Source organism: Acanthaster planci, linkage group LG10, assembly GCF_054643075.1.
Source record: "Acanthaster planci isolate LZ-2023a linkage group LG10, COTS_SCS, whole genome shotgun sequence".
NCBI classification, from domain to species: Eukaryota; Metazoa; Echinodermata; class Asteroidea; order Valvatida; family Acanthasteridae; genus Acanthaster; species Acanthaster planci.
In genome coordinates this window covers 17,368,045-17,391,512 of record NC_141786.1, presented here as the reverse complement: position 1 = coordinate 17,391,512, position 23,468 = coordinate 17,368,045, and the positions used below count along the sequence as shown (strand labels likewise).

Genomic DNA, 23,468 nt, shown 5'->3' with positions numbered 1-23,468 from the left:
TGCAGAATTGTACCTTGCCAGATTCCAAAAGTTATTGAAAGGGAGGCTCAGAACGCACAGAAGTATAAAACAGTCTGGTGACATCCTAATCGACAGTTTCCAATATATAACAGATTTGGGGGATAAGATCAAAAATGGCCTCCACGTGAATAAGGTCTATTGTCCACAGTCACATTCATGTACATGTGCATGAGCAAGTACATGTACATGTAAGGTACATGTACCTGTGACAAGCTACGGCATTGTAGTTGAGACCTCTTGAGACCAACACAAGACCTCCAGTCTGAATTCAAGTCACAGACTACCACACAAGCATGTTCACTTGCGACAACATGTAGTCGTTGTGACTGGTCTTGCGACTGGCCTCACCACTGGTCTTGCGAATGGTTTTGTGACCAGTCTTGGGACTAGTCTTGTGACTGCTCTTGTGTCCAGTCTTGTGACCAGTCTCGTGACAGGTCTTGTGCCTGGCTTTGTGACTGGGGACGTGATTGGTCTGTGACTGGTCTTGTGTCTGATCTTGTGACTTGTCTTATGACTGGTATGGTGACTGGCTTGCGACTGGTCTTATGACAGGTCCTGTACAAGTATTTTGTGACTGGTTATGTGACTGGTGTTCTGATTGGTCTTGTGACTGGTCTTGCAAGTGGTCTCGCAACTGGCCTTGTGACTAGTCTTGTGACTGGTCTTAGGAATAGTGACTGGTCTTGACCACAACACTGTCCACCAAAATTTCAATGAGGGCCGAGGCGGTCGCACGACTCACTTTTCTTGAAGCAGATGATAATCCCGATGATGACAATACAAACCACAACCAGGACGCCAACTGCGATGCCAATGATAGCTCCAGTGTCAAGGCCTTGCCCTGAAATAAATAAGAGAGCGAAACAAAAAGGACGCTTGACTTTCAATAGACACAGGAATACCCACTACACCACATCCAGCTTCTATTCCATATCGACGCTGTCACCCTACACAAGGGCGAGTGCAGTTTTGCTACAATATGCATTCTGTCTCGTGTTCATTATTATTTCTATCACACGTTAGTGTACATTAGCCCTAACAGTCCTCAATCCTTCACCTGTTGGAGGACTGAGGACAGTTAGGGTTAACAAACTCTTTAAATTACAGGCTCACGTTACAATTTCATGTCATTGAATCTGTACATACATGTACATGTACGCATGTAACATCAGTATTCAACAATGACAATCAAATGTCTACCAATTGCTATCACACATACATGTCAGTTGAGACGCAAAAGTGCCTGGAATTTCGATGCCAAAGCCAAGAGTCACGTTATGATCAACATGTAAGGATTTAGGCTATAGTATCTGTTCATTGACCAATCCTGAAGCTGGTTTGAAAGTGGACACTAATACATACATGTACATGTACGATGACTGAGGATGTCAAAAGCTCGGAAGTGTCATGTTAAGCCACTGCTTAATTAAGGTCATATCGAACAAAGGACCAGTTTTCATCAGCATCTCATCAAATATTCTTGCTGGTACACGTATCGTACATGTAGTTGACTTTGAATCATAACAATATATCAAAGCATTCATGAGGCACACAGTGACAGTACATCATACGGTACACTGTACACTAGACCTGTGCCAAATATCGCAATTTCCAAATATTCAATCGATTATCGAATAAGTGAATATCATTTTCCGAACTTGAACATTTGAATGCAAAATTCCTGAAAAGGGAGAATTCTTCTTTTTTTTTTTTAACTGAGAAAAATTGCACTATGGCAGCTTGTTTTAAGCGACAGAAATCTAACATCGATTCAAAAAGTAAATCATTCATTAAAAAATTTAAAACAAATAGAAACTTTCCACATTCAAGAAGTATTGTTTGTCTCTTAAATCTTGCTAAATCATGGCTGAAGATCCTCCAAGATGTGAGAAGCTATTCTGGTGATTATAATGCACAATTGTGTGTGTTATTGCAACTGATTTTTAAATGGTTTGTTCGTCCACAATCTGGCGGTCAGTACGACCGAATGTTTGGGTATTTATCGAATAGAAGGTCGAATATTCGAATAGTGAATTATTCAAATTGACTCAGCCCTACTGTACATTGTATCTGACAGTGTCTGGTAGAAAGATGCCAATAAGCCATCTGCTAGTTAAATTTGAATGAAATCTGGTACACTGAGTTATCTGATTGCACAGAAACGTGCCAATTTGAATTCCCCAGACTAAAGACACTGTTGCTATACCTCGTGATTTGGGCCAAGCTTTTACATAGCGACCACCATCTCTGGAATGGACTGGTTCCTGTGTGCCCTTCTTATCCATTGAGAAGAGTGTATTGTTGCAAGGAGTCTCTTATGTAACTAAGCAAAAGCTTGCCCCGAATCATGAGGTATAGCAACAGTGGATTTGGTATGGAGAATGCAGCGTGTTACGTTCACGTGAATTTAAAGAACTCAGTGTACCAGATTTTATTCAAATTGAACTCGCAAATGGCTTATTGATGTACATGGAGTATCTTTCTGTCTGCACAATGGACCCAAAACCCTCTGAACACTGCCAAACCATCTCAGCTTCCCGGGGAGTATACTAGCCTCATCCTACCATACAGGTATCAGGCTCAAAGGGAAAATACAGGTAATACAATAACTATGTACATGTCTGCCCTCACAGGTACCCGTTTTAATACTCCTGGGTGGAGCGAGGCACGTAGGGGTAAAAACCACTTATCCAAGATCACATATGATGATCATATGTACATGCACGTGTAGGCCACATGGCCCCGCTTTCCAACAATCCATGGTGAACATACATGTACAAACTGTACACAAATGTACATTGTACAGTTGTTGACAACTGTGATGTGGCATAACTTTTCAAACTCAAGGGGCGCACAGCGCCAGAATCAGATGACGAGCGCTACACTTACCTAAGGATGTTTCATACCCAACATCACAACAGTCAACACATACATGTACATGAAATTGTAAAACAGCAACGTCCACATAAAACTATGATTATTTAACAGGAAGTGTTTTACTGTATGGGAACAAATCCCAGAATGTTGTTTTAGCCACGCTTTTTTCCCAAACGTTTTGGATATTGTGCAGTCTGAGACTGCCATTTTCTTTGTCAATTTATAGGGGTTTCAATTCAAGAATGGCGAGGTTTTTTTTTTCCCCCACAAATATCGTCTGGTTCACCATGAAGTGACGTATAGGATAGTTTTGGTGTACCACAAAGTGACGTACCATCCACAGACTTCGTGCACACGATACATCAGTTTGTGGTGTGGCAACTACCCACGGAACGTCAATGCATGGTGCTACCGATGATAACGTGTACATGTGATTTAAACAAAGAAATTCCGCTTCCAACAGAGAAAACCTACATGTAGCAATTCAGCGATGTCTTCTTGTGACATCACAGTAACACTGCCCTCTTTTGTCAGGGAAAACTTCAATGTTTAAGTGCACAGGTTGTTCAAAAGGATTAGGCACACAGGAAAGTCTAGTAGTTTTCATGCATCTGAGAGAGGTTGACAGAGCGGCATACACGTGTATTTAAACATGACCAGTAAGCATATACATGTACAACCAAATACAACTTGCATCCTCGACCCCATCAATTGTGTGAGAAAAGGCTGTATGCATCGGAAACAGTAATTGTTGCGCAGTCTCTGGACACAAGCAATGCCTGGACAGTAATGGAGACACACACATGTACATGTATGTACACCCAAGGGCAGATCCAGAACTCAATATTCAGGGGGGGGGGATTTGAAAGCAAACATTGTGGAGTTTTTTTATATAGAATCCATGGCTTTTGAGATGAATGAGACTACATGTACATGTTGGTGATTTTTACCGGGTTCCTGCACCTAAAGGAAATGAAATTCTGTGACTTTTCCAGGACCAAATCATGAAAATCCATTACCCAGAAATACAATTTCCTGGACTTACTGTATTCAGACTGTTAAAGTTGCAAATAACATCGCGCATTTTATGCACTCATTTCTGATCATGGAAATCATACACAAAATTCCATGACTCTGACAGGCCTGGAAATGATTTTTCTTGCCTTTCAAGGCCACAGGAACCATTTTTACATGTGCATTGTACATGTTTTTTCAAAGGAGGGGAGTTGGGGAAGACTTTAAAAAAGTTGCCTTTTTTGTGTGTTTTTTTGGGTTTTTTTTTTTTTTGGTCGGGAAGGGGCCACTCCCAGATCTGTCCTTGATATCGGTACATCTGCACAGGGTGCCTGCACCTAAAGGACCATTACATTCCATGATGTTTCCATGACTTTTTCATGACAAAATTATGAAAATCCATGACTCAATAACCCAATTTCTTGGACTTTTAGTGTTGCAAATAGAATTGTGAGGTTTGTTTCTGATAATAGAAATCACACCCAGTTTGAAAAAATCCATGACTTTTCCATGACTTCAGTCACTTTTACAAATTACAATGACTTTTCCAGGCCGCGGGAACCCTGTCTACAGGTACATATATGTATGAAAGACATTTGTACAGAGGTTGGCAACGTGTTCCTCCAAATCAATGCCAAGAAAGTGGTTTGAAATTGACACATACACGTACATGTATGGTACATCTACACACTACAGATTAGAGCCACATAAGGTGTGCTGAAAACAATGTGTTACAGGGTGTGTCAAAAGGTACGGTACACTGGACAATGGAGGCACTGTGATGGTGGTCTCAAGCCTGATGAGCAGGGGTAATAACAACTGCCAATAGTCGGGCCCCAATTCATGTGTTAATTCAATTCTGTTATTCATTAACTGCAACACACCAACGAGGCAACCACGCATCTGAACTACCACATCGAACACGTACATTTGGAGTTTGGTAGGGAAGGCTAGTAACTACAGTGTACATGTATGGGATGGAAATGTGGATAAGCCAGCTCAGACAGCAACGTTAGTTCAAGAACAGGTGATTAATTAATAGGAATAGTCAGTGGTTAGGCAGTGCTGTAAGGACACCATGCAGGATAACAGAACAAAGTAAGAAGCTGGAAACAAATCAGGAAGCCACTGAGAACAGCCAGAGAAAAATAACAGGGATAACAAAAATCAAAATTGAACCAACATTTGAAGGGTAGGGCTCTCTTCAAAATCAGACACGGTACCGGTAGATTTGCAAAGCAATGTGAGAAACCTTGTTTAAGTTCAATCAATACACGTATCAGTACATGTACATGTTTAACTCTCTCAACAGTTTCAGGTGAAGCACTTTAAACCAATGGAGGAAACACAATTTCCCACCAGCGCTTGGAACTTGGAACCGTACCATATTTAATTGCACAGCCTTTTAGTACCGTCTGTTTATTCAAATGTTCTCCATCGCAGACAGTATACAGGGTCAACTGGAATAACATGTCAGGAAGCAAACTTTAACACGGAACAAAAAATACGGGGGAAAAAATAACAGAACCGGTAATCTATTTTTGTAGTCTGCTTGGAATTGATGGGAAAACCAATACAGCTACCGGTATCTAGTAGTAAAAAAACAAGTGTACTGGTACATTTATTAACAAACTGTTTCCTTTGTCTCCACTGTAATTCATCCAAATCAACCGCGATCAAGTCGTTGTTACATGTGTATTTCCCATTCATGATAGCCAATAGTGTTAGCTTTTTGACACTCGAGTGTTCCTGGAAGAACTGCCAATTGGGGTTCGGGTTACGTCACTGAGAGGAAGCATGGGCTTGACCTTTGCACTTTGTTTGAAAGGTCTAATTTGGGACACTGATGTGATGATGGAGTGCATTCACTAGAGAGAAAAGTTTTACCATCCATGTCATCAGCTGACAAATGCTTTAAGTGGACGGTGGTTGCAGCTAAAATGTAGATGAGAAAAACTTGGTTTCCTGGTTTCTCATCTTGAATCCTTCTTTCCTTTTGGCCTTGTAAGTGCAAGGAAGCTCATGTGTGGTTGAAAAGGGGAATCTATGAATGTGAACTGCATGTACATTGTACCGGTGCATGATAATGAAATGGGTGCAATGTACCGGTACATGTACATCAATCAAGATCAATCATGATTTACATATACATGATACATCCCTCAAACACATGGATGGCACTACATGTACATGAACGTGTACATGTACATGAACGTGTACATGTACATGAACGTGTACATGTACATGAACGTGTACATGTACATGAACGTGTACATGTACATGAACGTGTACATGTACATGAACGTGTACTGTATAAACTGTACACGTGTCTGCATGTTCATGTACATGTGTAAAATGTACATGTACATGTAGGGAACTATACATGTACATGAACACATTATGCCTGACTGCACATTTAAACTCAGTGAAGTAGTTCGGTGAACTTTTTTGCCCTAGTTTTATTTCAGCTTCACTTGCTACATGCATACTTACATTATGTACTGAATGCGAAAGTATTTGTTGAGGTTTGTTGAAGACCTTGCGTGGCTTTGACAGCAAGAGGCGAGTACAATGAGCATGCATGTGAGGAATGTGAGAAACAGAAAGAAGGAAATGAAGAGAAAAGGAAGCATACAGATGATTTTGAAACGAGGTAAAAGAAACTTTGACATGAACCGGGAAACTGCAGACAAAACAAACATGACACACAAACTGAAACAACCTTCTCTAAAATCAAATAATGACTGAGAGGTCAGAACACTTCAGGGCATCAATAGTTAGATCTTCAAGATCTTAAAATCACAGGGTTGGAAAAATTGAGTTTTAGAAATAGGTGAATTTTCTAAAAGCACACGAGTAGGACTACGGCGGAGGAAGGGACCAAACACATAGATTATATTTTCATTTTTTTATTTTATTTTTTTGGGCGGGGAAGGGTTGTTAATGTCCTTCTGGGGATTGAGTTGGATTGGGCTTAACTTTGTGGTTAACCACACTGGAGAATTTAATAAGGACTGTGGCTAGTAAGAGTTTCCAAAATATTACAAGTGGCAGTACCAGTCCAGCGAAGTAAAACTTGCCCTCTGTTTGTTGCCTTTTCAGCTCTTCTGTTTCTCAAAAAAACCTGTAATTTTCTGTTCTCATTTGGTCATACACTACATGTACATGTACACCAATATTAATCGGCACTGAAGTGCATGTATCAAAAAAGACATTAACATTTGGAATGCATTTACAACGTACATGTGACTAAGATGCCACGGAGGTTATGAGAAATGAAGCAACAATGGAACGGTGGTGTGCCAGTGGGCCATGTACAATGTGCATGGTGAGCTAGGAGCAATAATGGGTGAACCAAGGACGCAACCGCAAGCATGGAGTTCAACTAAAAATGGTTACTTATGAAAACCAAACCGGGGGGGGTTACAAATTCAAACAAATTAAATATTCAAAAATTAAACTCAGCAGTCGAGCTGCATAAATAAGAACACATACCGGGTACATGTACAAGTAAAACAAACGAAGACGAAACCAGACATACATGTAAGCGTTACTTAGCACGGCTTTCCCTCCCAAACCCCAAATATAGAGAAGGTGGTGGACATACCGGCCTGTGGTGACTTGGTTGTAGGCGTCGATTTGGTTGCTGGTGTTGTCGTGGGCTCAACGTAGCCTAAAAATGAGACAATCACACGGGGGAAGGAGAAAAAAAAAACAAGAGAGAGACGGAAGCGAGGCACATGATTATTCAAAAATCAAAGCATGCAGGGGGAGAGCTTATGGGTGATTGGAAGAGGTGAGTACCACATTGTTGGGAGACAGAGTAACAACGCAACAGTCTGGTTACAAATCGGGTACCAGTAGGTGAGGATTTGATCGACTCCACGAAATGTCAACCTGAAGGTCAAATTTGAAACCTTGTAGCATTGCATTTTCTCCTCATTTAGACACTCTGGATTCCAACTGTCGCCAAAAGGTCGAATATTGACAAACTCTGGCGACAATGTATTACAACTGCTAGTAACGAGACCAGTTGCATAAAAAACAGGACAATGTACACATGCCGAGGGTGTCGTCAAGATTCTCGAGGGGGGAACACTTTTTCCAGGGGCAGGGCAAAGGACTTTCCTCTGAATCCAGGGTGGGTGGAGAGGGGCAAGGCAAGCATCAGCCACAAACTGATCAAACCCATTGAACAGAGAATGATGGTCAATTTCAAAGTTTTTCCCAGTGAATTGGTGACTTACAGTGCACATAAGTCCCCTTTTATTTTTATTTTATTTCTTCCACTTTTTTCCCCTTTTTAAAAATATTTTTTCCCGGGGGAGGGGGTGAATTATGTGTCCCTCCTGCCCCCCTCCCCACAAGATACAATGAACACGGTTACAGTACAGGAGGGGCTCAAATGGATGAGACCACAAACACTGAACACATGGAGTGCTGGTGTGGGTTTGCTGGGGGGGGAGCAGAAGTTCATATCCTGCTTCATGTAATCGCCTTCAACGATCAGGGAAGTTTGCCTGTGAAGATCTGTCTAAAGATTTCTATAAGGCCCAACTTTGCATATGAAGTCCAATAATCCAGCTTTTTTAGCAACCGACAAAAGGATATTTTATCCAAGGCCATTTCCTCCTACATGTATATGTAGCATTCGTACATACATGTACATATATACCACATGACACTGTACATTCACTGCACAATGAGCAATTTCATGAACGTGGACAGCATGCCACAGTGCGCTGTGCTGAAAGTTAACCAGGGAAAGGGAAATTCTCTTAACACTTTTTCTCTTCCCAGGGACTTCATTTTTGTTTCGTAAAATGTGAAAACAATTTACCAAGGTGTGGAAACAGTTTTCACACCTTTTCACACAAGTGGGCAAACACATGTATTTCACACCTGAACTGGGGAATGCGCATGTGAATCTGAAGGCTTGTTCTTTACAGACAGTTTTTCACTTGTGCAGTTTTACATTCAATTACAACGTATTGCATGTACAGTACAATGTGAAATGGCCTTGTACATTTCCTTCCTCTGACACAGTGAATCGAACAGCCAAAATCGAACAACCTGCATAAATATCAAACTTTCTTTCTCAGCAAGAAAACGCCGCAGGCCAATTGCAAGCAGTGCAATGCATAGCAAGTTCGGCTGGTGACCTGTTTTCGCTTATTAAATGCTATTCTCTTCTCAAACAGTGGATGGATGACTACATGTTTTTGAGCAAGCATGCGAAAAATGGCAACTTTTTGTCTTGCTACCTACGATTCGGCACTTGAGCAATGCAGCACATTGATGATGAAAGAGTTCCATACAAGGACATCATACAGTACATGATGTGCACAAACTCTGAGACTCACAGGCTGGTCTAAAATATTCCAAGTGTTCCCAAAGTAAACACCAGTCCTCTACTTCAATATTTTCCCTGCTCAATTAGGCCATCATTTTCTGCTGGTCGACAGGCAAAAAATATCCCTTAGTGGAACTCTTTCCTTAGCCCCCCCAAGTCTCCAGTTTCTAGTCAGGGGCCGGCTCCAAAAATGGTGCAGCGAGGAGGCTTTTTCTTCTTGCTCTCACTTTTTTTCCCTAGAAATGATTTAATAAGTACAACATGCGATGTCCATCGCAAGTTTGCAACTGCATGCATATACTTACATGTACCGGTACATGTACACGTATATGTACATGTACCTCCACTACCCACATTGAAATAGACTGGCCCCCTCACTCTTTACTGTTTTACAGCATTTTCAGCTTGCAGATCTACAAAGGACTTACGAACACCCTCGTTTGTCTGGTTCCCAGATGTAAGTTTATGTACAATGACGTCATCCGACACAGAATGCCCGACTAAATGTATGGGGCCTAGAGGGACTCCTTTACTGTACAAATTACATGTACTCAACTGTGCATGTACCCCATCAAAACATGTGAAATTACATGTATACATGTAACAGGGGTAGTACCTACATGTACATGTAGATTCCAGTCGATTAAGCGAGTTTTAACAGCCTTATTTTTCTGATGCGCTGGTCTACTGTGACACGTGCACTGACCAGAAACTGGAGACTTTTGAAAGGGCCTTAATTGCTTATAATAAATTCCAGTGCCTCGTCAGCGCTACTACATGTATACAATATATTTCATGGCAGGGAAACAGCGTCTTAGTCAAGACTATACGGTTTGTGTGACAAGACCAACACCAGACTTGTAACTTGAATTCAATTCACACGCCTGAATTCAAGACACAAGCCTGAATTCAATTCACAAGCCTGAATTCAATTCACAAGCCTGAATTCAAGTCACAAGCCTGAATTCAAGACACAAGCCTGAATTCAATTCACAAGCCTGAATTCAAGACACAAGCCTGAATTCAAGTCACAAGCCTGAATTCAAGACACAAGCCTGAATTCAAGACACAAGCCTGAATTCAATTCACAAGCCTGAATTCAAGACACAAGCCTGAATTCAAGTCACAAGCCTGAATTCAAGACACAAGCCTGAATTCAATTCACAAGCCTGAATTCAAGACACAAGCCTGAATTCAAGTCACAAGCCTGAATTCAAGACACAAGCCTGAATTCAATTCACAAGCCTGAATTCAATTCACAAGCCTGAATTCAAGTCACAAGCCTGAATTCAAGACACAAGCCTGAATTCAATTCACAAGCCTGAATTCAATTCACAAGCCTGAATTCAATTCACAAGCCTGAATTCAATTCAAAAGCATGAATTCAAGTCACAAGCCTGAATTCAAGTCACAAGCTTTTCCAATGATGAATAAACTGAAACAAAAGTGCCTTTGTCTAGGCTCATGTACAAAAATGTAAGTTTCCTTGTTTGGACTACAGTTAACAGGTCTCATGACTGGTCCCCTGATGGTCTCGGATGAGGTGAGATGTACACATGTACATGTTTAGTAGTGTTGTATAAGAAAGAAACAATGTTGACAACAGGTACTAACTTTGAAGAAAGGAACTTTTATTCTAAACTATTTTCAGCTTGTACAAGAGAGAGTGGGAGTACTGCATGTAGAGATGTTGCTTGAAGAGTGGTTGTGATGAGACTGGCTAAAAATATGACCAAGTGGTGAAAATAAGGTTGGGAACATAGGCCGGAAGAACAAGGGTAAATCTAACTAAAATCTAATTATAAAGTAATAAATCCTAGACCAGAAGTCTGCCAGAGGAATGTGGTAAGAAGGCCAAAGCAATAAAAGTGGGTCCTGTGTAGGAGTGCTCTTAAATCAATTAGGTGGCTTGACATTACAGGGTCAAAAGTTGAAGGCTCCTAATCTACTGCTTAGAAAAATGTACATGGAGTCTACTGTAGATGCAAGTGTTCTTATTTTTACAAGGGGGAAAAACGCTACAGGAGCCCCCTTCCAGTGAGTGACTACATAATGAAAAGGAAAGTAAAATAACTTGAGAAATTAACAAAAAAAAATTTAGGAACGAACGAATGTAACATAGCGTTTTGGCCAATGGACGGTACGGCCGGAGCGTGTGGTACGCTTGGAGGGAGTGCCTGACGTAGAGGAATTGTGATTATTATCGAGAGTGATATTAGGTGCGAGTGCTGGGGCAGGTTGGTTAGGTTTGGGCGGAACAGTAATTGTTTCTTTGGCAATGTCTAGATGTGCGCATTTGAGGCGGTCAATGCTAATAGTGTCCTTTCGATGTCCTAGTTCGATGACGAAATGTTTGTCTGAACGGCTGAGAACTTTGAACGGGCCATCGTAGGGGGGTTGGAGAGGTTTGCGTACCGCGTCACGGCGGACAAAAACATGGGTGCACGTATGCAAGTCTGAGGGAACATGAATGTTAGTCCGTTGTTGGGAACGGCCAGGGGGTGGTTGAAGACTTTGCATGGAGCGTTGTAGACGATGAACGTAGGCCGTGGGGTCGAGGTCCACGGCATCTGTGGTAGTATCGAAAAATTCTCCGGGCAAGCGAAGAGTGGTTCCATAGACACGCTCAGCCACACTGTGGCCGAAGTCTGCCTTGACGGCGGTTCGAATCCCCAGCAGGACGAGTGGTAATGTCTCTGTCCAATTGGTTGTGTCAACTTGTGACTTGAGTGATGATTTGAGTTGCCTGTGGAAACGTTCCACTAGGCCATTGGCAATGGGGGTGGTAAGCAGTGGAACGTATACACTGAGTGCCAAGTAGGTTGGTCAGGGCACGGAAGAGTGCAGAGTCGAACTGTGCACCACGGTCAGTGGTGAGAGTTGATGGAACGCCGAATGAGGCAACCCAGTGTGTGACAAAAGCACGAGCGACTGTTTCAGCAGTGATGTTAGGCAATGGGATGGCCTCCGGCCAACGTGTGAAACGATCAATGCATGTGAGCATGTATGTATTTCCATTGGATGGTGGTAATGGTCCTACCAGATCGATGTGGACATGTGAAAAGCGACAGTCCGGGGCAGGAAATTGAGAGAGGGGGGCAAAGGTGTGACGACTAACCTTTGCACGTTGGCATTGAATACATGATCGGGCCCACTGTCTGACATCTCGGTTGATAGATGGCCAAACATATCGATCTGTGAGTAGGCGTTGCGTAGCGCGAATGCCTGGGTGTGACAGGGAGTGCAGTGCGTCAAATACGGTGCGACGAAACTCTACTGGCACGAACGGACGTGGATGTCCTGTCGAAATGTCACAAATTAATGTTGTGTCGCAAGAATGGAGAGGAACTGCATGGAATTTGAGGGAGGATGACGATGATGTTTGAAGTTGCGCCAGTTCCGCACTGCTTGTCTGCAACTCCGCCATTTTGCGGAAATCGATGAGAGAAGATTGTTCCAAGCGAAGAGTGTTAAGTTCAACACGTGATAGTGCGTCGGCTGCGACGTTATCTCCACCTTTCACATGTCTGATGTCACAGGTAAATTGTGATATGAAGTCGAGGTGGCGACTTTCGCGAGGGGGGTGACGGTCAGATGAGGTGCTGAGAGCATATGTGAGCGGCTTGTGATCTGTAAGCACATGAAAATGTCGACCCTCAAGCGAGTGCCGAAAATGTTTGATGGCGAGGTAAATGGCTAACAATTCGCGACCGAATGTGCTATAACGTGTCTCGGGGGGTTGAAGTGTCTTGGAGAAAAATGCGAGTGGTTGCCATGCGTTGTCCACTCGTTGTTGGAGAACAGCTCCAACAGCGACATCCGAAGCATCTGACATGATGCACAGAGGCGCGTCTGGCTTTGGATGAGCGAGGAGAGTGGCATTAGTGAGGGCAGTTTTGATCGCTTGAAATGCAGCCGTAGCAGTGTCACTCCAAGGCAACGGTGCTGATTTCTTTCCTGCATTAGTGAGCAGATCGGTGAGTGGCTGGAGGACTTGCGAGCAATGAGGAATGAAGCGGCGGTAGAAGTTAACTAGTCCGAGAAATTCGCGCAGTTTGGTCAGAGTAGTTGGCTGCGGAAAATCGCGGATGGCACTGACCTTTGTTTCAAGTGGTTGCACCCCTTGAGCATCAACTCGATGTCCAAGGAACTCAAGTGATTCCGTACCAAGGCAACATTTGGCCGGATTGATGACCACTCCATACTCATTGAGGCGGCTAAACAGAAGACGGAGATGTTGAGCATGTTGTTCGGCGTCGGCACTGGCGATCAAAAGATCATCAATGTAAGCATAACAAAAATCAAGTCCGCGTGTGACTTCATCGATGAATCGCTGGAATGTCTGGGCAGCGTTGCGCAATCCGAACGGCATTCGAACAAATTCAAAAAGTCCAAACGGTGTAGTGATGGCTGTTTTCGCGATATCTTCCGGTGCCATTGGTATTTGGTGATATGCACGGACGAGATCGATTTTTGAGAATATCGTGCCATGTAGTGAGCTGGTAAAGTCCTGTATGTGGGGCACAGGATAACGGTCTGGCACTGTGGATGAGTTCAGGGCTCGGTAGTCTCCACATGGCCGCCAATCACCAGGTTGCTTCTTGGGGACCATATGGAGGGGCGACGACCAATTGCTGTCAGAAGGCCGAATGATGCCAAGAGCCATCATGTGCTGGAATTCATCCTTAGCAACTTTAAGGCGGTCAGGGGCTAGACGCCGTGGGCGGGCCGCTGTAGGCGGGCCTGTCGTGACAATATGATGCGTAACATTATGTTTGACTGGAGTGTCACGACAGGATGATCTACTGGTGATGTCCGGAAATTCCTTCAGGATGTCTGCGAAATGTGATGGGGGCGGTGGCGCGAGGACAAGACCGACCGATTGTGTGTTCGAGGCTTTGCCGGTGATGCTCAACTTGGTTGTGGCATCAAGAAGCCTGTGATGTCGAAGATCTACCAGCAAATTGAAATGACGAAGGAAATCTGCGCCTATTATGGCCTGCTGAATTTCTGCAATTACAAAAACCCAGCGACATGGCCGCCGGATACCAATGTCAAGTGTCAAAGATCTCTCACCGTAAGTAGCAATTGTCGATGAATTTGCTGCTTGGAGATCTTGCCCATGTCGACGGTGGGTGCGCTCCTGCGGGGTAGGAGGGATGACGCTCACCTCAGCTCCTGTATCTACGAGGAATTGGCGTGCAGAGTGGCGGTCAGTGACATAAAACAGGCGAGCGGGTGTGGAGTGGCCGGCAGAGTATGCCGCCTTTACTTGCCGGCCTGGCCGTTTCCCTGGTTGCTGGCATTGAAGGAACAGGGCTGGGTGCACTTGTGGGCCCCGTCACCAAATTTGGCATGATACCAGCACACGTTGCCGTCATCCGGAGGAGTTGGAGTGCCGGCACGTGGTCGACGACTGCGAGAGTTTGAACGGGAGCGTTGAGGGTTGGTCGCCAGTTTCTGGATTTGAGTAGTTAGGCGATTTATCTCGCCGCGAAGAAGTTCTACCTCGCTCTGCAGGTTTGCTGTTGGGGTAGCCACCGGTGCCACTGAGTTTACCCCGTGAGATGGGATGGACACAGCCATGACTTTGTCAGCCAGCTCGGCGAGTTGTTCCATCGTCATTGAGTCTCCTGCCGAGGTGATTACCATCTGTACGCTAGCCGGTAACCGTTGCAAAAATAACTGGCGCAGGATCGAGTCTTCCAGTACTCTGTCACCGAGGAGTTGGCGCATCCGCCGCAGTAACTGCGTCGGCTTACGATCGCCAAGTACCTCGTCTGTCAGAAGCTGCTGTAGTCGTTTTTGTTCAGTTGCCGTTGTTCTTTTGATCAGCTCCTCACGCAGGGTTTTGTAGGGGGTGTCTTGTGGAGGATTTAGGAGGATGTCCCTGACTTCCTGAGCAATTGACGGGGTGAGAGCTGAAATGATATGGTTGTATTTCGTTTTCTCCGCGTTGATCCCTCTTGTGGCAAACTGGGCCTCCACCTGAGCAAACCATACATGTGGATCTGCAGGCCAGTACTGAGGTAGTTTCAGGCTAACTGCAGCTGTCATGGGTGTGGCAGTCGAGCCCACTGCTGGTGTTTCTTCGAGTGGCATGTTCAAATCACGTCTGGGTCACCAATTTAGTAGTGTTGTATAAGAAAGAAACAATGTTGACAACAGGTACTAACTTTGAAGAAAGGAACTTTTATTCTAAACTATTTTCAGCTTGTACAAGAGAGAGTGGGAGTACTGCATGTAGAGATGTTGCTTGAAGAGTGGTTGTGATGAGACTGGCTAAAAATATGACCAAGTGGTGAAAATAAGGTTGGGAACATAGGCCGGAAGAACAAGGGTAAATCTAACTAAAATCTAATTATAAAGTAATAAATCCTAGACCAGAAGTCTGCCAGAGGAATGTGGTAAGAAGGCCAAAGCAATAAAAGTGGGTCCTGTGTAGGAGTGCTCTTAAATCAATTAGGTGGCTTGACATTACAGGGTCAAAAGTTGAAGGCTCCTAATCTACTGCTTAGAAAAATGTACATGGAGTCTACTGTAGATGCAAGTGTTCTTATTTTTACAAGGGGGAAAAACGCTACACATGTACATGTAGCTTTTGATGTACAGGACTGTCATCTGCACATTCCACATCACACCGGCAAGATGGATAGATTTACAATGTCATTTAGCTGAGCAAAAAATAAACTAAATGTAGTTTCTCCTCCTTGCCTGCTCCCTGTTTTCATTCTCATCCATTTCCTCTTTCTTCGACATTTGCTCAAATTTGACATCAGATGTCTTTCTGGGGCTGCCCCCTCCTCTGATAAAAAACAGGCCCCCAAAATGGAGGAGAAACTACCGATATTCATGTCGTACTGGTCAGTGTACAGGTACAGGTGGTGTCGGGAAAGCAAATGAAAAGGCCTTTTGCCGCTGTGCAGAGCAACGCTGTGAAGTTTTGCACGGGCACTGCAAACTCACAAAAGCCAAGGTGATTTTTGATAAGTTTGATCACCAAGGGCCCCAATGCGATCTACAGGTACATACATGTATGTACATTGTACATCAAGCACTTCAGTCTCATGTACATGTACTGATGAACAATTGTATTTACTGTACGGTACATGTACCAGTGCTATACTCCAGAGACCTGATCTATTTTTTCCCAATACACACACAGGTAAATGTACAGGTACATGTACCAGCAGGGTACCAGATGTACATGTATACATGTACATGTACCGTACATGTACATTTCCAGGTTACATGTTATACCATGGAGAAATAAAACACATGGTTATACCAACCACATATGGCACATGTACTGTACATGCACATGTACATGTATGTTACCGGTACATGTACCGGTACACTGCATGAACCAACAGCAAAACTACATGTACTCTGTACATGTGCAGTACTGTCCATGACTTGTACAATATCACACATGTACATGTATATACCGGTACCCTGGCAGACGTACATTTCATGGACTAAGTAACCTGATATTTTCTGGGTTTTGGGGGTTTTTTGTTGATCAATTACAGCACTTGAGAACAATAATCAACTACTGGGATTACATGTACATGTACAAGTAATCAACAATTTATACCAGTACATGTACATGCATACCAGTACATGTGGGAACAGTAAGAAGGATGCATGATTTATAGACATAGCATCTACACTGTAGATGTATAATTTATTATAAAGACGTATACATGTATATCCATGATCTACCGTACCCAACAATGATAACATCTAGACGCTGTACATGTAACATATCAATACATGTATGTGTTACTACATGTATAACATGGTACATTGTACAGTGCATGTATGTAATGAGAAAGCTGATCAACATGTCCAAAGTCCTTCCTTGTCAACCTGATTATACAAACATGTAGCAGTTCCCATGGAGGAATGAAAAATGTGTCCTGCTGATAAGGGCTGAACTTGTTTGATGTGATCTGGGAAACATTTTCCCTCACATGGTGAGCTTTGTCAGTGGGATGCATACCGGCATCAACTTCCAATTGATCTGGACACTGCCCAGTTTTCAAAACTCTTGAACTTGTGATTCTAGACAAAAAGTTAGATTCATTGCTGTAGACAATCTATATGTACATGTAGAATCATAAAAGGACCAGATCTGAAAATAAAGAGCGTGCCCTTTTAATTTGAAGTTTACTGGTACATGTACATGTATATGCACCCACGGACCCTCCACTGCACTACCCCTGGTATAACTGACAAAGCTCATCATGTCAGGGGGTTCTGTAGATCACATCACACATGTCCATGTACGTTGTACATGTCCTACAGTGCATTACAGCTCTGAACTGCATGTACATACACATATACCAGTACATGGAATACCACCCAACCATTTGCTGTTCCAACACATCCAATGTACATATACTCATGCATGTACATACATTGTACATGTACATGTACCTACATGTACATGCACCAGTACATGTACTTTCAATGGGGGCTGTGCACCAAGACTTGGTCAAGTCTGACGTGCTGAAAACTGAAGAAGTGGAGAGATTAATTGTAGATGTACACGTACATGTAGGCCTATTTTGTTACTATTTTTATGTTGGAAAGCTATTTACAAGCATTTTGTGTTAGATGTTAAGGAGAGTCACGGATGTATGTTTCTGTTGTGATACTAGTAGGAATTTGGTGCAACCGAATATTTGATTTTTGGAAAGTTGAATAAATATTCCTAAATTCAAGAAAAATTCTGGCATTGCACTTCCCTTTTTGTACACTGTGCCCAGTACTGCTACATGTACAATGGATACTGCTTACTAAGTACTCAAGTACAATGTACATGTGTGTACCAGTATGTATTTAGATACCCACAACAGTGCACTCACTTTCCTGTGAAAACAACAATGGGCCTTTTCAGACATGACCAAGAGCTGCCCTTTGTCATGTTGGTATTGTAGGCATTTACCACACACTGGTACCCAAGTCCAGATGTACATACTGTACGTGTACATGTTTCCACTGTGCCCACTCTGCTATGACTTAGAGTTCAAAAATGTAGGCTTTTTCAACCTTTTATGACTATAGTACTTTTTTTCTCTACAAAGATCTTTTAATCAAAAGTCAGTAGTCAGTATTGGTATGAATCACTGTTTACAACTTTAATCAGTTAATGGGTACAATTACGCACATGTACATGTACGTACATGTAAATGTACCTGGGATGTACACGTGCCGAAATATGGTGCCCTATGGAAACCGAGAAGAATGGGTTAAATAGGTCTCCACAAGGACTTTCTCAAGGTGTATAGGTCTCCACAAGGATTTCACAAAACTGATATTTGGAAATTGCTCGAAAAGGAGAAATTTTTAATGTGTAAGAATCCGTCACAAATTGAAGTGTTCATGTAAGGGACATTCGGTCGAAATTTCAGTCCAGGAGAGTGATTCATGTTGAAATGGGAGCATTTTGAAAACATCATTTCACACGCGACCGAATTAGTACTGGAGAACAAAGCCATGTCTCCACAAGGATACAAATTAAGGTACATGTATGGAGGGCTGTGCCGAATATTTGATCAATTATCAAATATTTGAATATTTTTTTCCAAAGTTGAATATATTCCAATGGAAAAATACTACATGACAAGGGAGAATTTTCTTTTCTTTAAATGTGAAACAAAGCGCCGTGGAAACATTTCAAGCTGATTCAAATGAAAAGCAACAGAATTCAAAAAGCAGTTATTATAAATTGAAAAATTTAAAAGAAATTAATTGTAAACAGGGCAAGTACTGTTTGTCTGTAATTCATGTACAGTATGTATGAAATTTTGCTTTTGGAATGATTTGTGGATTATTTAATTTACAAATTTTGTGCATGAATAAAATATATTTGCCATGTTTAAAAGCTAATTGTACGCAAAATGAATCATGAACTCTTAGGAAAATATGGTGCAACCATGGAGGTACCGGTACTGTTGGAAATACATGTACATGTACATGTACACACATCCAATGCACTCGGAATCTGCATACCAGTACATGTACAAAAGGTATGCTGTCAGGGGCTGTTGGGTGCATGGTGAGTGCGTGTTCATACATGTACATGTACTGTTTGATAGAGTACATGTGCTGTACAGATGTACATGTATGTGTAGGCCTAATGTTCATGTACATGTACATTGTACAACATGTATATTTTTGGGCTGTGTCTACATGTAGCTGTTTATCAGGGTGCATGACTCTCCTTCCATCACATCAGCCTGCAATTTATAAATCCTCCTCAAAGGGAAAAAACAATCAACTCTAAAATGGAAACATGACTCACAGCCTGCATGGCCTGCCCGTAACTAGTAATTGTGGACACACCCAAGATTAGTACATGTACATGTACCTCCCTGTACATGCACGGTGCACTGTGCAATTACATACCTGGTATGTACATGTAATTAAGCAGGTTAATGTACATGTACGGTATGGACGGACCCATATGAATACATGTAGCTGTGTTTTTGTCTCATATATTCTGGTACACTACCGGTATGTATACACAAGTACAAATGTTTTTGGACATACATGTACATGCACATGTACATGTATACTGTACATGACATACATTACATACACATGTACTGGTACATGTACATGTACCAGTACATGTATGTACAGTGTCAGTTCCACCAAGACAACTCTGCCAGCAATCCACTAGGGCTATTTAATGTTTCACAGTCCCAGTACATAAACATGTGAGGTACAGGTGTACAGGTAAGTCCCTTGGGGGCAGTTTAACAATGGGCAAACCTGTTCCATCCACACAATTGTTAACCAGGATGAAATGCAGTAAAAGTACTTTCTGAACCCCTTCAGTTTTCATTCCTTCATCTTCTTGGAAATTGAGGGCAATTAGGATTAAATTACCGGTACATACATGTACATGTACCTATCATGTGATACATCCTCTTACAAAATGCTCTACCTCAGTTGATGTACACATAAATGAAATGGCGCGCATAATGTGCATGGTTACAATGCATACTGTACATGTATTTTCATTCATGGCTCCCTGGTTACCAACAAACCAGTGAGGTGACTGCTGTTGTGGCTATGATTTGAATGGGCATGCTGCACTATGTACATGTACAATACAGGCTTTGTTGTTCTCTGTGTGGGGTTGTCAAGTGACAAAAGGTCATGGCTAAACACAGAGCATGAACCTGGTACCCTAACTGCACTGCAGACAGCTTCAAGTACACACCCCTACTAGGGTAACCCAAGGACTGGTACACATTGCTTTTATCAGTTGAGGAGCATCTAGGGAATGCACTGAATCACCTTGGGTCTGTCAAGGGAAAACCCCAGACCAGTCATTATGACTAATTGGGTGGGTGGGTCCAGATGAATCAGCCACTGCAGGTGGGGGGGGGGTAACTGTCCGAAATGGATGTTCCAGAAATGTCTGTCATGTCTGTAGGCACTGAACACAGGAGTATAGTAAACCACTGGTACCAGGGTATTCATGATTTGATGGTGTGCTTTGAAGGCCACAAAATGTCCCCGAAATCTCCTTGTTTCCTTTTTTTGGGGGGGTGTCATTTAGTGTGTTTTTTCACTGTATATGAACCATGCTTCTAAAAATCGTAGAAGATTAATAAAGTACAATTTTCATCAATGTGTACAATCCTGTAAAGCTGGATGGTACATGTACAGTACAAATAAAGTACATGTACAGTACATATAAAGTACACGTTCATGATCATGCACATGTATGGTACCGGTGAGTATATCTGCGTCTACCAGCGTGTACTGTACATGCATCTACATAATTAGTCGGTAGAAAGAAGGAATTCTTGATGTTTTCGTTTTCGCTGTGTACTGCATAGACTGTTGCGTGTATGTCAGCTGTACACATGTACATGTATGTGCCTTGCAACATGAAGGGTTTTTCCAACCGTTGGCCAGTTGCTCTTTGTCCAAGGTAAGCAACAAATTAAAACATGCTACAGTTGCGTAAATCCTGTGCATATTTTATACCTTAGAATGACTAAATGAAAGTATTTTTAACTCAGAGTCCCCAGGCATTCTGCTCCAAAGCTGCCCTGGCCACATAATTCTTTACATCTAAAAATAATATGTTCAGTTTAATAACCTTTGAGTAGCCTACATGTGAAAAGGCTATTGATGTGTATGTACATGGTACCGTTTCTTTTGCATGTTTACCTGTACATACATGTAACACTACCTTATAACTTCAACCATGTATGCTATCGGCGTTAGAGAAAAAAGAACACAGCAACTCATGGGCTGAAAATTGTCCTTTTTTTGTTGTTATCAGGGTTTGATTGTAATAAGAAGTACAGATTACGGCTGAACCAAGCTCCACACAACTTCCTGCATCACTCCCATGAAGTCATGAAGTCACATACATGATTCTATAAATTAGGGGTCCAACTTGGGGACATTTTGGTGTCCTGTTACACGTGAAGCCATTCAACTTTTCTTCATGTAAAATTGTAACCACATGATCAAACATTGTGCAGATTGAAAAGTATATTGTACACGTCATAAACAATGTAATCCTGTTTGATCTACAGAATGTGAACAGTACTAATATTAGTTCCATCCAGAAAAGCTGAATGGTTTCACCCCTAACAGAACACCAAACTGTCCCTAAGTTGGACCTCTGATTTGTAGAATTAATCACATGTACATGTAAACTGGTGGATAAGAATGAACATGTAACCAACTGATATACTAGCAAACTTTGTGTGGGCGTTTCCATGCATCAGCTTTATATCAGGAAGTTATACAGCAAAGGGGAAGCTGTGTCCACCAATGACTCACTCTTTCAATTGTCTGAAGAGAGGGAACTCCTTTGGATTACAGGCATGAGTGCACATCGAGGCTATCTCACAAAAACAGTGACATTCCTGACAGATTAGTACAGTACATGTACTATAGATTACCCAAGCCCTTTTATAAATTATAGAGCTATTAAGTACATGTACGGTATATTAAAAAAGTGAAGATATATTTTTCAAATTTCGTTTTTATGAGATAGGCCTACATTCTTTCCAGAGTTTGTTTGATCGAAGCATAAATCCCGTTTGTTCCTATGAGATCTATATTTAGAAGGACTGTTTCGTTTTTGGAAATCAATCATTTTTAAGATACTGTACAATTTTGCCAAGTTAGTGTTTATGAGAAACATGTTTTGAAGTTTAACTACGAATTGAATTTTTGTGTGGTTTGTTTTCATGAGAATTGATCAAAGTTGATAAAATACAATGTACTCCATCTCTTGAAAATTAAAAACTTTGAAAAAACAACTTGGAAAAACAAACTTGATCAAAAAGTTACTCGTTTCCTAAAATCGCAACGATAATTCTTAAGAACGAACGAGCAAAGATACATATCGGTACTTTATAAAGCACATCTCATGAAAACAAAACTGAAAAATATGAGTAAATATACATATGTACTCCCAAAAAACAAACACACAATTTTCAAAATAATATACCGGTCCTTCGTAAAAATGCATTTCAAAAATAGACATGTACCGCTACTTTACTTTTTGAAACTTCACAAAATACCTGTGACGATATACCTTTTTGAAATTTGCTGGCACGACAGGACTTTCGCAGCCAACAACTTCAAGCAACACTAAGGGATTCACATACATGTATGCAGCAAGGTATGAGACGGAGAGAACCCCCCCTGCTTTGTGTTGGTCATTGTCTCGCAGGAATCTGGGGAATTCCTTTCAGACATCTTGGGGGAATGTGTAAAGTAACAATAGTCTGGAATGTGTATAGGGATTGGACATGTTGGGGGGGTATCCCTCGGTCTCATTTCTTGCTGGGTATAGGGCTTCCTTTTTTGATGTGTTGTGGATTTCATTCTTCTTATTATTCACTTTTTACGCGCATGGTAGTAAACGTGCCCATGGACTTGTACACGTGCACCATTGGTACACGTGTACAAGTCCATGGGCACGTTTACCCAAGTTTAGCCTACAGTGTACCAGTGCACATGTACAGTGTACATGTACATGTACATACCGCTACATGTACATGTATGTACATGTACAAAACTCTTAGGACCAACAGGTTGTTTCTGTCAAATTGTCTGGGACCTACCTATGTACATGTAATAAGAGGGGCAGAGTAAGCTCATAGCTCAGCTGATCCCTGGAGCAGAAATTCCACTGGCAGATGAA

General features: G+C 42.1%; 2 protein-coding genes across 14 annotated transcripts in view; both read right to left on the bottom strand.

The window, feature by feature from the left end:
- The window catches only part of LOC110989205 (cell adhesion molecule 3-like), a 161,793-nt gene that overhangs the window by 10,264 nt on the left and 128,061 nt on the right, over window positions 1–23,468 (bottom strand). For 9 of the 13 annotated variants that reach the window (XM_087142071.1, XM_087142068.1, XM_087142074.1 and 6 more), the window contains 2 exons: window positions 7,523–7,588; window positions 767–865 (listed from right to left, as the gene is read on the bottom strand). In XM_087142071.1, the coding sequence (XP_086998197.1) occupies window positions 767–865; window positions 7,523–7,588 (165 nt within the window). The remainder of the gene's footprint in view (window positions 1–766; window positions 866–7,522; window positions 7,589–23,468) is intronic. The other 4 variants (XM_087142069.1, XM_087142078.1, XM_087142080.1 and 1 more) reach the window with 1 other exon arrangement.
- On the bottom strand, window positions 14,513–15,856 carry LOC147797905 (uncharacterized). Its single transcript, XM_087142084.1, has one exon. The coding sequence runs from the start codon at window positions 15,368–15,370 to the stop codon at window positions 14,537–14,539; it is 834 nt and encodes a 277-aa protein (XP_086998210.1). The 5' UTR covers window positions 15,371–15,856; the 3' UTR covers window positions 14,513–14,536.